We start from the raw sequence: 15,577 nt of genomic DNA on the forward strand, positions 1-15,577 counted from the left end.
TTCAACGAAAAGGAAAAGATGTAGAGCAACTTGTCATCCCTTACTCTCTAATCGAAGAGAGAGCTCTGGAAGGCATTCATGATGAAATGGGTAATACTGGAATTGAAAGAACTTCTTTGAATTGGCTAGGGATAGATTCTTCTGAGCCTAAAAATGGTACAAAGCTATAGAACAGTAGCGCCGCCCAACTGTAGAACAGCTGTGTAAAGAGGAAAGCTTATGAGTAGAAAAGAGTTACTGAATTAGTTAACATAAAAACATATGCTCCTTTAGAGTTTGAGAGTCTGTATAGATTTTTTTAACTCTTGTAGACCTGATGTAAATGGTTCAAAAATATTTTAGTAGTTACTGATCATTTTACCAAATATGCACAAGCAAGCATACCCTCTACTTGAGATCAGACTGGGCGAAAGAACAGAAGCTACAACTCTTCTGGGAAAAAAAATTCTTATATGCCATTATGGATTTCCTAGAAGATTCCTACAGTGATCACGCAGCAGCCTTTGAGTCGAAACTAGTTACGGAACTGAGTAATATTGCAGGAACTAAGTTCCACACAACACCATATCTTCCAAGAGGAAGCCCTGTTGAGAGGGTTCAATCGTACACTTTTGGACATGTTGGGCACATTAGAGGTAAATAAGAAATCTAATTGGAGAAAGTATACAAAACCATTAGTTCATGCTTATAATTGTACCAAAAAACGATACTACTGGAGAATCTCCTTATTTTTTAATGTTTTGGAAGACTAACCATTACTACCAATTGATTTGTGTTTAGGGATAAAATCGAGAGGAGCAAACAGAAGTAACTCATCAAGACTATGTATGAGAGACTTAAAACGCAGGCTTCGTTATGCATATGATTTGGCCACTTTCCAGGAAGAGGAGTGAAAAGCATCAAGCAAGCCAACAAACGAGATGGGATATGAAAATCATCAAATCAACCATTTCAACAGGCTTACAAGAGTGCTAGTTCATTGAATCTCTAGAAGCTCCTGGAGTGGAATGCAGAAATTATTGACCGGGAGATGGGAACCTGTTGTGCATATAGTTCTGGGCAAACCTGGATGAAACCCTTCCTGTATACAGAGTCCAATCAGAAGATGGCAAAGGTGTTGTTCGAACTCTGCACGAGGGATATGCTGAAGAGACCATGGTGGTTTTATTTCCTCCCTCTGAGAGGACATGAGTGATTTGGACAGTCCAGAGAGTTCTATTAGTGGCAGGACAGAGACAAAAGGATTAGCTGATGTCTGAGAACTCAGTAGGAGAAGATTTTGCATCCACATCTAACTCTCTTTCTCAGACCCTCAATCCCTGTGCAAGGGAATTCACACCAAGCTTCCCCCCTCTGATGAGGGTACTGCCAGTCGAGAGGAAATCCTGTGTAAAAGACAAGAACAAAGGGGAAAGACAAAGGTTGTGCTGTCAGATTCACCAAATGGCTGGTTCCTACCAGTACCAGGGGATCTCTGGGGAAAATTAGTAACCTACCCCTAGACATGAAAAGAGTTAAAGGGATTAGAACCCAACCTACTAAGTTAGCTGATTATGTTCTGGAATTTTCAATGCAGGGTTAATTGGAGTCTACACGCTACCTCGTAATATATCATTGTTCAATCATTTCAAAGAGTTAGAATTGTAAGATACTGTCTGGGTGACTAGGATGAATTTTTAGTGGGAGGAAAGTGTAACCCCTGTGTCAGAATGGGATGAAAAGCCCAGAAAGGGTGGAGTCTGAAAAAGAAGCTGAATGCTGCAAGAACTCATGAAGGGTTGGAGGGAGAGCAGAGCTTCACCAGGCTGGGACCTTGATTACGAAGTTTTATTAAGCCCTTAACACCTTGTTTAAAATTAACTCTACCTGCAATGTTAGTATTCTGGGAACTAAGGTGGGAAGGGAGTTTATTTTTTTGCTATATTTTTTAATTGTTAGAAATTTATTGTTCTTCAGGGTTTTTTGTGTGTATGTAAATGCTTGAGGGAGTTTTCTGGGAACCTTCATCATCTTGAATCCTGCTCTCACTAAGCCTCTGGAAGTTCTTCCAAAACCAACCACCAGCAAAAGAAGAAGGTGGACTTGGCAATATCGGTAGACTGTAAAATATAAGGACTCTTGAAATGCAAACTCTGAACAGGACTCTTGTATAAAATGTTAAGAAATGGTGATGTTTAATGTTATTTGTAAAGAGAAGTAAACTGTTTTGTTTAAATTTGGTTCTTTGCAACTCCTTCCAAGTACTGCCCCACAGAACCCACAAGCTGAGGTTACATGAGCAGTCTGGACAGTGTCTTTGTGGAAGGATAATCCACCACTGTCCTACCAAACTCTCAGGAAAAGTGGAAGGCGGGGGACTTTCCCATCACATCACAGTTTCCCCCTCAGGAAAATGAGAATGCTGCAGAAGTACAGGGAGAGCTACCACCTCCCCCCCCGCCCTCACCCTGGGAAGACATTGCATCTCTTCTAGAGGACATTCAGATGTAGAGCCCTCTATAGAAGATGTCATGCTTCCTCTCAAGGAAAATGGGAATATGATGGAGGCTGCGGCCTCTTCACAGCTTCCAGAGGTATATGTGAAGTGTGCTATATCCTGAAAAAGGTCATATGAAAGATACATTAAAAAAATAGAAAGCTACACCTCAGTGATGCTTACTAAGTAATATTGTCTGTTTAGATCATGTCAGTTCATTCTCTCAAGTTGCATCCTCTACCTTTCAGGTTACTCAAGAGGTTCTGGACTATCTAAGAGTCTGCTTGTAAGAGGGCGCCTAAATACTGTTGCACAGTGGGTGGAGGCTTAGAAAATATTCTGCATTCATTTGAGAAGTATTAAATACCAGGGAATTCCTTGAGTGTATTAGCACCTGGCTTCAGAGCAACAAAGAGATTTTTGCAAATGTATATTATGTTTAGTGGTAACTATTGTGAAGGCCCCTCAAGGCAGAGGCCAGCACTCAAGCGAAATTGTCATAAATGAGATATTTATGTAGTCTAATGTTAAGTTGTGTATTTTAGATTTCCTGTGGACTTTCTGTATAGGAGATTACATCTGGTACATAAACATACATACAAATATATATATAGAAAAAAGGTAACAAGATATCCTACCCAGAATGGCAACAACTTCATCATCCTGGATTACTTCCAAGGACCCCGAAACCACAAAACAAAGGTTATCCACACTTTCTCCAGCATGGTAAATAAGATCCCCAGGAGCACAGTGAACAGTCTGAAATTCCATTGCAAGAGCACGCAGACATCCGTCGCTAGCCAGTCTGAATGCAGGATGCTCCTTAAAAACTTTACGATTCAGATGGACACAGATATCTGCCCGCATATCCTTAGGGCAAATCTGTAAAACCTAGAAAAACATTTCAAGAGTTATTCTTGTATGCCAAAGACATTTATTAATCCTTTTAAAAAATTCAAGAACTAACGTGTCCATACTATTTTTATTGGCCATGATTATTAAGATTTGGCCAATCTGACATTATTGTTTTCCATTCTGAAAGAGGAAACCTCCATTTTGAAAGTGAGACAACAAAGCAGACATTTTAAACAGTTCCATGCATTTTCTTGTCCACTGCTCAGATCAACAAATTTTTTTACTTATAGTGGCCAGTGATTGACTGCTGCTAGTTCTGTCCTCGGGACATCCCAGCAAAGCTCTGCCCACAGAAGCAACGGGCAGATACTAAGTGACATCAGCCAGTGAGAATCTGTGGAAACTGTGGGAGGGAGGGATAATAGTTAAACAAAGGGAAAGTGTATTACCATCTCAGAACTTGGACAAGCAAGGGAAAACTACCAGAATAGTTAGGTAGTTGTCCTGAGAAGGAAAAGAACTCAGACATCTATAGTATGGATACATAGGGTTCTGGGCCAACAAGCAGGCAGGAATAGAGGAGGTATCTTGTGTTCCCTTGGGAAATAGTACTTTAGGGAATTACGAGGGGGCTGATGGAAATATCCAAAGAGACAAGCTAGGCCCTTTCCGCACGGATGGCAAAAATGCTCTAATCTGGAAAAACGGGTTTGATTCCACACTGTTCCATGTAAAGCCTGCTGGGTGACCTTTGGACCTCTCAGAACTCTCTCATTCCCACCTACCTCACAAGTTGCGTGTTGTTGCAGGGTGGGAGGGGAATCAATTGTCAGTCTCTTTGAGACTCCTTGTGGTAGAAAAAAGTAGGGTATAAAAATTAATTCATCTTCTTTGAAGTTCTCTAGACAACCTTGAACTTTACTGAACTAGCCCGGAAAGGTGAGAGGACGTTTTGGATTGGCTTTTCTGAAGCCTTGCCTCTTTCAGGCTCTGCAACTTGGACAATAGTTATTTGTCTACAACTGATAATGGTATCCTTTTCTCCAATCCCCAGTCCTATTGAAGGGAGTGAGTCTAATTTCCTGGGATATTTGATTTCCTTTCAGTTTGCTAGGGGATAAATTCCTGTTTCAGTTTCTTACAGCCCCATCCAGAGTGGGAGTGGATCACTGTTGGGAGGCAGCATGGGCCTACGCCAGTAATTGGTCCTTCCCAGGACACTTACCCCTGCAGAGGGGTAATCAGATGCAAGGCAGAGCACCACCTCAGTGCCCCTGTGCCACCAGTGGCCACACCAATGTATCAGACATTTCAGAGGCATAGCCAAGGGTGGAGTTGACATTAGTCAGCCTCCACCCTGGCTTTGCCTCTGGATACACAGCAGCTAGGGGCTTGGACTTACACTACCCTTTTGGGCATAAGTCTATTGAGCCTAATGGGGGACTTTTTGGTGGGGGGGAAGGTTTTGCTCTGTATTTTGCCTCTGCAAGGGCTCTGGATTGGGCTGCCCGAAATCTTGACAACATGTGATTGTGATAATGAATGCTACTTATCTGCCTCTGAACGTCTGGATGTGCTTTTAAAACAAATTTTAAATTGTGTAATTCTACAATATAATCAAATGTGTACTCTAACCATTTGAGGATAAATAGCTTTCAGCAATACCTTTATTTCTTTCTGAACTCCAATTAATTGTATGTCCTAATACTAAATACCACAGATGAACACAGATATTTTAATTTTATAGAATAAATTGATGCATTTTCAAATACATATATGTAAGAAAAAAATTATAATAATTAAAAATGTCAATTATGATGTGCCAGTTTGAGGTAATGATATTACAAGTATTTTTGTTGCTTTTGTTCATTTTTAATAGGGATCTGTCAAAGCATGCAAGTTTATGAGAAAGTGAAAAATCCTTGCTTGACTCCTGCATTCAGCACCATCTTACACATGAAACTAAATAATTCTTCAGCATTAACACAGACCCTGCCTTTACATGGAATTGGTTATTTAGGACAACCATATTCTCTGCTGGATACTGAATTATTATTCCATGGGTTTTAGCACAGTAAAATCAACAGAGAAGAAATCAGTCCAATACTTAATATGCATGCTCTTTGAAAACAGTGCCACAATTAAGTGCAAGCACTTTCCTATTTCAACTAAACAGTCCAGATTTCTTTTAAGCTTTGCAATCAAAAAATTAATTAACTTATAATAGGGAATCATCAAACACTAGGGAACTGCCACAAAATTAACCCATTTGTACCTCAAATCCAAACATGCCTAGAATAGCCTACAACCTATAATTTAGTTTTAGCTTCAAAATCATATGAAACAGGATTCAAGCAGAGTAGCTTATGCTTAACTGCAGTTCTGAACAGGTCTATACCTTCTCAGCCCATGGCTTAGAAGGATATAACTCTCAAATAGTACTTTGAACCTCTCCTATTGAAATAACTGGAGCTAAAATGGTGTTTAACATGACTGAATTGAGCTTTTTGCTCAAAATATGATGAGGCTTAGAATCTGCTAAAAAGTCTTTTATCGTGCAGTTCTTAGCAAACTTACTCCCTATGTCCATTGAAGTCAATCAGAAATGAACCTTTGGCACTCCAGATGTTATGGACTACAATTCCCATCAGCCCCTGCCAGCGTGGCCAATTGGCCATGCTGGCAGGGGCTGATGGGAATTGTAGTCCATAACATATGGAGTGCCAAAGGTTCCCCACCACGGTACTAAGCATTGCACTGATTATGTATATTTTCAAGTATTTTTGTGATTTCTTTTTTTTGTCAATTGTGGCATATTTAAAAGAGATACAATAAACATCTAAATAGGGAACTCTTCTATTGGATTGTTACCCTGAGTAGGCAATGTCCATGTTAGTTTGGGGGAATTAGCTGGAGACAGAGAGCAACAGGGGATAACTGGAATCTATAACCTATGTATACCAGGATAGTCCCAAGTGAAAGCTCTCAAATAAGTAGGCAGTTGCACATTTGAAAGGAGTTTTTTTATTAAAGAATAAACTAATAAAAACAAGAAATATATCTCAAGCAATGAGCATACAAACAAGGAACACACAGGAGCTGACTAACAAAAAAGGGAGGAAGCTGGATAGGGTTTCAGGGATAGGTGATAGTTATCCTTCTGGAAGGAACATCCAGGGAAAGCAGAGTGTTAAAGAAGAAAAGACCAGCATTTCCAGGAGCAAAAGGAAGAGTCCACATGCAAGTGGGGATGTGTGCACAGATACAGAACATACACACTCGGGATCCAACAAAAACATAGGAGAGTCATCAGGACCCAAGAGAACACTGATTGCTGGGATGGGTGCAAAGTAAGTAATGGTCTTCTCAAAGCCCTGATTAAAATCTCCTTAGGGTGGCACATTGGGGATTAGCTAGTTCCATTTTCCAGCCAGGCTCATCTTAGGGTCAAGGAAGAAGTTCTGCTGCCAACCACTTTTCTTCCCAGGGCTGATATACAAGATGAATCCTAAAACTCTCTTGAGAGTAATTCATTTTGTGGGGAGCAGTGTCTTGCATTTATGCTACTCTTTGGCCCCCATGCCTTTGTGGCACCCCTTAGCAGGAGAAGGGCCCCAACTGCTTACATCATAGGCTTTAAAACATTGCCTAATGATGAGACCAGATCCAGAAAGTATAATAGAACTATCGGGATTGCAGCCTTGCGTTTTCATTGCTAATGCTAATACTGGGATGGGGGAAGTCCTGTAGACAAAATCACTTTGTGGAAGGAAGCCCTTTTCCACCCATCAATTCTCCTCTTCAGATCTTCACCCTTGAACACATATTTTTGCCAACCAGACTCAAAACTGGAAATAATCCTAGCAAAATTGCAAGAGAAGCATTTGCAGTTAAAAATCAGAAGACACGAAAGCCACTAAACACTGCATTACCCATCTATCCCTGTATTCTCATTTTTTAGCTAGTTAAGGTTTGCTAATATGAAGTCTCGTGCAGTTCATCCCAAAGTGAATGGGTTTTCTCACCTACTTTCATGTAAGTGAAATCCCAAGAGTTTGGGTAATCTGCCATCTATATATAACTTCTTGTAAGTATGTATTTTTGCACCATTTAATGTATCATGTTAATACTTATGCTATGCTTCAGTCCCTTCTGGTGACTTCAGACATCTAAAATCCTTATGCACTGGTTACTGAATGTCCAGTTTTGTTCACTGTACTGACTCCCAGTGTGTAATCAGTTTTGAGTCCCTGTGAAAAAGGTAGACTATGAATAATGATGTTAAGAATAATATTGTCATAAATCAAAAGAGAATGTATAATGGTCTGTACTATTTTAGTTTCTCTATATACTTGGCACCACAACAAATAAGTGACATAATTAAAATGGGATAGATTCTGGAGATCACATTGATATTCAAAATACTTGCTTAGAATATAAATTAAATTAAATCAAACAGCATATCATGATTTATTCATTTTGTGATATGCTTGAAATTGTGCCCAATATAAAGTTAGTGGTGCTCCAGACTTGGACTTAAAGATTTACGGACCAATATAAATGTTACTCAGTGTCATATTGGTTGGTTTATGCTATAGTCATTAAAACACTTTTGCTTTTATAGATTATATGTCTTAAGATACGATTACATTAGTTGCTAAATTTTAACACAATTCATTTGTTTCAAAATCCCAGTGATTGATTTTTTACCGTTATAAAAGTTATAAAAGCAAAAGAACATCAAAGATTAGTTAATATTTCTTAAGCTGTTAACTTTGAAAGAAAACACTCAGCAACCTGGGTAACAAGTTATTTAATGGAAGATTAGGATGAGTTTGTATTCAAAACTGTATCAAACAAGAACTATATAAGGTGATTAATCTCTTTCTACCTCTTTTTGACTAATCTTCCTTGCTCATATCACTTGAGGTAGTCCAAAAGATATGTAAAAGCCAGGCAGAAGTTTCAGTGCCAATACAAGCAGCACTTCAAAATTCTACATTCATGTTTGGTGCAAATTCTGGGAGGTTTTTATTGGCAAGGAAAAGTCAGGTCTGTCTACTAGAATTCTCCATAGCATTCAAAGCTATGGGTTGAATCTAGTGACCCACCAGAAGATCTTACCCTTATTCGTTTTCAACACTAGGAAAATTTATCTCAGGATCTCAAATTCCATTGGGAATTGTCTGGACTAACAGCCACATGGATCAGGAGGCTGCAATGAACAGGAGGAAAGATAACAAAATTACCCTTTCCGCCTCTGCCATCAGTGCAGCTTTGCTGAAAGAAGAGAAGGTGAGGGGCTCACTCACTCCCATGCAATCTCCTGACTCACATGGCTATTTTGCTTGTATTGATCCCATGACCTTGGCAATAAATTTTCTCGGAGTGGAAAACACTGCTGAGGGAAGGAAACATTGGGTAGATTCATTATTTTTGAGTCCAAAGTTTGCTGGAACCAATACGCATGCCTATATTATGCACAACTTCAAAACAGGAAAATTAATTGAGATATATTTTTCATTCAATCCTCATTTCATAAGAACATAAGAACTAGCCTGCTGGATCAGACCAGAGTGCATCTAGTCCAGCATTCTGCTACTCGCAGTGGCCCACCAGGTGCCTATGGGAGCTCACATGCAGGATGTGAAAGCAATGGCCTTCTGCTGCTGCTGCTCCTGAGCACCTGGTCTGCTAAGGCATTTGCAATCTGAGATCAAGGAGGATCAAGATTGGTAGCCATAGATTGACTTCTCCTCCATAAATCTGTCCAAGCCCTTTTTAAAGCTATCCAGGTTAGTGGCCATCTGAAAGATGGCACTTTGGCACTTCATTTCAACTGAAAGATATCAGTTGTTTTTTTCTTTATGTATATTTTATAAACATACATATGCATATATATAAATAAACTCAGTTTTGCAACAACCAATATCAGCCACTGGCAGTGGCGTACCTAGGCAAACTGGAGCCCTGGGCAAAACCTGAGTTTGATGCCCCCATGGGCAGCCACCCTCCCCCACCGTGACCAAACAAATTTTTTTTTCCACCAGGTCATTTCAAAGTCACCATCACATTATAGAACATGCCCCAACTCACAAATCTGGACACAGCAGAAATATTTTTTGAAAACATTTTCAAAATGCTTTCAAAATAGTAATAATAACCTTTATTAGGCATTGAGAGAATAAAAGAAATAAAGAAAACAAGCATTGGCAGGAAGGGGGTGGATTTAAAAGGAAAATCTGGGGAAATGCCTGCTGTCAGGGGGTGCCTGCTGTCAGGGGTGAAATTATTAAGATAGCAGCACCAAAATTTCCAAGTATCTTCATGAGACCCTACTCATGATACCACCCAGGTTTGGTGAAGTTTGGTTCAGGGGGTCCAAAGTTATCGACCCTCAAATGTGTAGCCCCCATCTCCTATTAGCTCCCATTGGAAACAATGGGGGATGAGGCACTCCCTTTGGGAGTCCATAACTTTGGACTCCCTGAACCAAACCTCACCAAACCTGGGTGATATCATCTGGATAGTCTCCTAAAAATTCCCTGAAATTTTGGTGCTGCTAGCCAAAAAACTGTGCCATCTGCAGGCCAAAAATCCAACAGATGAACCTGCAGTTTTTGCGCCCCCCACAAGGTGGCGCCCAGGGCAACTGCCCACTTTGCCCAATGGGAGGAACGCCTCTGGCCACTGGTAAACGAGAAGAAACATTCATTTGACAGTAAGTCCCCAAAGTCTTGACATCTCACCTTTTCAGTATCTATTCCCCTGGACATTGACCAAGTAGAAACAATATAGTCCATCACACGTTCACTCAAGCCTTTTGGCACTTGATAGAGTTTCAGGAAATCCCGGACACTGTTCAGCATCTCATGGTATCTATTTGTGTTAGCATACATTTGCTGGAAGATAGTTGTCACATTGCCAAAAATGGTTGCATATAGCAAAGCTGCAAACAGAATAAAGGTTAGAGTGAATATATTTCTGAAATCCAAAGAATCTGCAAATTGGCAAGCTATTATGACATGTTGTTATTTCTGCAGGATTGCCTTTATTGTCTCAGACAAATTGACATGGCAATATCACTTACCATGGGAACAGGTATTACAGATTTTTTCCCCTTTTGTTTCCTCCCTCCATGAGAAGTGTGTCCTTGCACTGACAGATTGCTGGATCCAACCCATGAAATGTCTGCCCTAGGGGCACATCTCCTTGGAAGCAGTTTTGTTGTTTCAGCTTAAAACACCACTTTCCATTTAGCTTTCTTAAACTATGTATGTATAGGATAACTTAATACCTAAGTAATTAAAGAACCCACATGTACTCTTTGTTCAAACTCGGCTCGATTTCAGACAAAATAATCAGAACTGCAGAAAAAACAATTGCTGCTAACCTGCCTTCCATTGAGGACCTGTATACTGCACGGGTCAAAAAAAGGGCTGTGAAAATATTTACTGACCCCTCGCATCCTGGACATAAACTGTTTCAACTCTTACCCTCTAAACGTCGCTACAGAGCACTGCACACCAAGACAACTAGACATAAGAACAGTTTTTTCCCGAATGCCATCACTCTGTTAAATAATTCCCTCGATAATGTTAAACTATTTATTATATACTTATTATATAATTACTGCACTACTTTTTTCATCATTCCTATTACCCATCTCCTCCCACTTATGACTGTATGACTATAGCCTGTGCTGGCATTTTATTTTACATTTTATTTTATTTTATTTTATTTTATGATTTTACATTTTATGTTTTCATTACTACTGATTGTTTCCTGATTGCTTACTAGACCTATATGACAATCATTAAGTGCTGTACCTTATGATTCTTGACAAATGTATTTTTCTTTTATGTACACTGAGAGCATATGCACCGGAGACAAATTCCTTGTGTGTCCAATCACACTTGGCCAATAAAGATTCTATTCTATTCTATTCTAAATAACTTACAGTTGCAAACTACCTGCAGACTAAAACATAATCCTTATAATTGCAGAATCCAAAGATTCAGTTGCCCTTTAATTCTACTGGCTGTCACTGGAAGAGAACCTATCTACCACCACCGATCTGTAGCAGGTATTATGCTTGCTATATTTAACATCCCAGATTCAATCTTACCTAACAAAAGGCTGTGAAAGAGCTCTTCTACAAACTCTGAAATGCTGCTGCCAGTCTGATAGACAGTTTAAACTAGTTTGTTTAATGTCTTTAAAATTGTACACATAAGACATACATCACTTTTAAAGGGGAAGCAGGGCATCTGATAGCAAACAATTCTGACAGGATTCTGATCAGTAATGTTTAACATACAAATTGAATTATCCTATACTATTCTAGCTTCACAAATACTGAAGAATCAGCTACACTATAGCCTTTTTGGCAGGGACTTAAGGGGTATGACCCAACAGTTTGGAAATCAATAAATGTTATTTATTTGTTTGTTTATTCATTTGTTTACTATTTTATTCATTTTTACCCTGCTTTCCTTGCCAATGAGAACCCAAAGTGACTTGCATCATTGTCCTCTCCTCTATGTTATCCTTATAACAACACTTTGAGGTAAGTTTAAACTAACAAACTAGTTTAAACTAATTTTGGACCAAAATCATCTACCGAACTTATATGGCATGAGTGGGGATTAAACCTGAGTCAACAAGATACTAGTACAAACTCTTAACCATTATACCAGACTGTCTCTCAATAAACAGCAATGAGAAATTGAACATCTGAGTAATCAGAAAACAAGATTTTAGCACAGTTCACAAGCATGATCTAGAGAGATACTAGGTGCCATGGGCTCCCTCTCCCTCTTACTCCGGAGCACTGGTCAAAAAGATCAGTAACTTATTTTTTTGACAGCAATCTACAATTTGTGTTTTCATCTGAATCATAAACTATAGTTCATTTTCTTATCTGCAAATCAGGATTCCAAAGTATTGCTTAATCTCAGATTTGGTGTAGGAAAGAGAACAAACCTACTTGGTTATTTGGGAGTAGCCACAAGTGGTGATTTGCTGTAAAGCAGAAATAATTTAATTCTAAGTGAAAGGAGGGAACTCATGAATCTGAGGACATGCCCCATAATCACAAATGACTGTTTATCATTAGCTCTGACAAATGAACTGTGTCCTTATATTTATTGAGCAACTTTTATATAGGGTGCTGTGTGGTTTCCGGGCTGTACGGCCGTGTTCTAGCAGCATACTCTCCTGACGTTTCGCCTGCATCTGTGGCTAGTATCTTCGGAGGATCTGATAGTTGGAAAGGAAAGCAAGTGGAGTATATATATATATCTGTGAGTAAAGGTCAATAGGTGAGGGCATCTGAATAGGAGTGGCCTGGCAAGTGAGTAACAATGAAGTGTAGCATGTGAGTAACAAAAGAGATAGCAAGATCAATAGGTGAGGCATCTGAATAGAAGTAGTCTGGCCTTTGTTCCCTTTGATTATCTGTAGTCATCCTGTGCCTGTGTGGAGCTGATTAGTCACTGTCTTGACTCTAGTGTTTTTCAAAACTGGCAGCCAAATTCTGTTCATTTTACTGTAGGTGAAGTTGTCAATTTTATCCCAGTCTTGGGCATTCATCTTTTGGCTGGTGTTAATATGAAGGAATAATAGCTCCTTGTCCAAGTTTGCAAGTTCTTTGCGGGTCGTGTGGATTCTCTCACATAAAAGTGTACATTCTAAGCGGTTATAGATACAGTGAGCCTGTGGTGTTTTGAAAGTCCTTTTGGCTGCAAGAAATGATGGGATAGTACCTGTGTCTCTGCAGCGTTGAAGAAAGGTTAGAGAACACAGTAGGTGTGCTTTCCTGAGCCGTAGTTTTTCCAATCTCCTTTTATATAGCTTTTATATAGTATTTACACTCTCAGGAATAGTTTTAAATGGCTTGTCATCTCTAAAATCTCAGAAAACATGCATGCATCAAACAGGGAACCACAAATTTTGTAAAACAATTTTCCACCATTTAACATTAAAGGGAAAAAAAACATTGCTACCAAATATATATTTAGCCTAAAAGATTGAGCTATTAGAATTTTGTTGATAAATATGAAGCCAAATGCACAGCCATTTTAAAAAAATAGGTCCAATTGATTTCAGTTGCAGCAAAATTAGCATGTGCCCAGAGTGTGTCTGAGGAGCTTCTGTTTTCCTCCACTGAAGATAGCAGACAGCAGCCAACACCAAATGATGTAGAAAATTTAATCAACCCCAGTATTAGAAATTCAACAACTCAAACTCAGAGTTTCACAGCAGTAAAAAAAACAAATAGTAGGAATTACATCCAAATAAGGAATGTTTCTTGTTAATATAATATTAATCATCAATATTTTATTGTGCTTATGAACCTGAAGCAAACTACTTATCAAACCTAAACTTATTTCACTGTTTTAACAACATACAGTGCATGATTTATGATTTAGCATATAAATTAGTACAATTTGATATGTTTATGGAATTTAAAAGTATGTACCTCTTTTTATCCATGGAAAATTGCAAATATACCTAATGCTTAAAGGCTTGGGTCCTCATTTGGCGAAAAGTAAGTTAAGTATGCTTCAATAAATAACTTCAACCTTTTCTCTTTCTGCCACTTTCCAAATTTTAACCAGAGCAACTAGTCACCTTATGGACTGAGCAAATGTCAGAATGGTGCAGAGACATCTTAACACCCAGGCTGTGGTTCCAATCTGAACTGGCTGCCCCCATGGCTTCTATTCACTCTTCTAACAACTGCAAGAGACCCATTAATGGATGTCCACATTTCACATCTAGTTTGACCCTAAATGATGCTTCTTTTGATAAGCATTTCCATGAAAAATGTCACTTTGTTGGAAGGGTTTATCACTGGTGTAATGCCCATTGGGCAAGGTGGGCAGCTGCCCAGGGCATCACCTTGTGGGGGGCATCAAAATGCTGGGTTCGTTTTTGGATATTTTTAGTGGTTTTCCATTTTTGGCCTGCAGGGGGCGCAGCTTTTAGGCTAGCGCAGGGGTAGGGAACCTGCGGCTCTCCAGATGTTCAGGAACTACAATTCCCATCAGCCTCTGTCAGCATGGCCAATTGGCCATGCTGGTAGGGGCTGATGGGAATTGTAGTTCCTGAACATCTGGAGAGCCGCAGGTTCCCTACCCCTGGGCTAGCGGCACCAAAATTTCAGCGTATCATCTGGAGACTGTCCTCATGCTACCCCCCAGGTTTGGTGAGGTTTGGTTCAGGGAGTCCAAGGTTATGGACTCCCAAAGGGGGTGCCCCTATCCCCCATTGTTTCCAATGGGAGCTAATAGGAGATGAGGGCTACAGTTTTGAGGGTCCATAACTTTGGCCCCCCTGAACCAAACTGCACCAAACTTGGGCGGTCCCATCAGGACGGTTTCCAGATGTTACCCTGAAATTTTGGTGCCAATACATCCAAAAATGCGCCCCCTTCAGGAACATCCCAGAAATTTACCCAAGAATCTTTGTTCTGCATTGAGTTTTCTGTATTGCTGTCAATGGGGGTTGCAGGCTGAGGGGGGCACATTTCTGAATGCACAGCCTCAAAACTTTCAAGGTCTCATCAGGAGACTGCCCTGATGATACCCCCCAGGTTTGGTGCAGTTTGGTTCAGGGGGGCCAAAGTTATGGACCCTCAAAACTATAGCCCTCATCTCCTATTAGCTCCCATTGGAAACAATGGGGGATGGGGCACCCCCTTTGGGAGTCCATAACTTTGGACTCTTTGAACCAAACCTCACCAAACTTGGGGAGTAGCATAAGGACAGTCACCTGATGATATGCTGAAATGTTGGTGCTGATATGTCTAAAAATGCACCCCCTGCAGGCACCAATGTCCTGGTGCAAAAAAAATTTGGTCGTGGTGGAGAGGCCGCCCATGGGGGGGGGGGGCATCCAACTCAGGTTTTGCCCAGGGCTACAGTTTGCCCAGGGCTGCCTCGTTACGCCCCTGGGGTTTATAGGCAAATTATTTACCTATACTACTCTTGAACTGGTTGCTTCAGCTAATGTAACACTGACATTGTATACTGCAAAAGGAAGCTCAATACTCATTACAAATAACTATTTGTAATGCTGGCAAGTGGATTAACTAGGATTGTGCCCTACATCAGAGTTGCACTGAAAAGGGATCCACAGACTCAACACATCGTCAATGTGAAATATGTTACAGGTGCATTTTATAGCCCTCTGCCCCTCACTGCACAGAAATTAATTTTCAGTAGTGACCACATTTTTGAT

At 40.0% G+C, this 15,577-nt stretch overlaps 1 protein-coding gene across 1 annotated transcript in view; it reads right to left on the bottom strand.

Moving 5' to 3' along the window:
* The window catches only part of KCNH1 (potassium voltage-gated channel subfamily H member 1), a 299,776-nt gene that overhangs the window by 137,953 nt on the left and 146,246 nt on the right, over positions 1-15,577 (bottom strand). Inside the window, exons 8-9 of the mRNA XM_048484669.1 lie at positions 10,081-10,280; positions 3,115-3,367 (exon numbers count right to left, since the gene is read on the bottom strand). Of these exons, the coding sequence (XP_048340626.1) occupies positions 3,115-3,367; positions 10,081-10,280 (453 nt within the window). The remainder of the gene's footprint in view (positions 1-3,114; positions 3,368-10,080; positions 10,281-15,577) is intronic.

The sequence above is a fragment of the Sphaerodactylus townsendi genome, linkage group LG01 (genome assembly GCF_021028975.2).
Source record: "Sphaerodactylus townsendi isolate TG3544 linkage group LG01, MPM_Stown_v2.3, whole genome shotgun sequence".
NCBI lineage: Eukaryota > Metazoa > Chordata > Lepidosauria > Squamata > Sphaerodactylidae > Sphaerodactylus > Sphaerodactylus townsendi.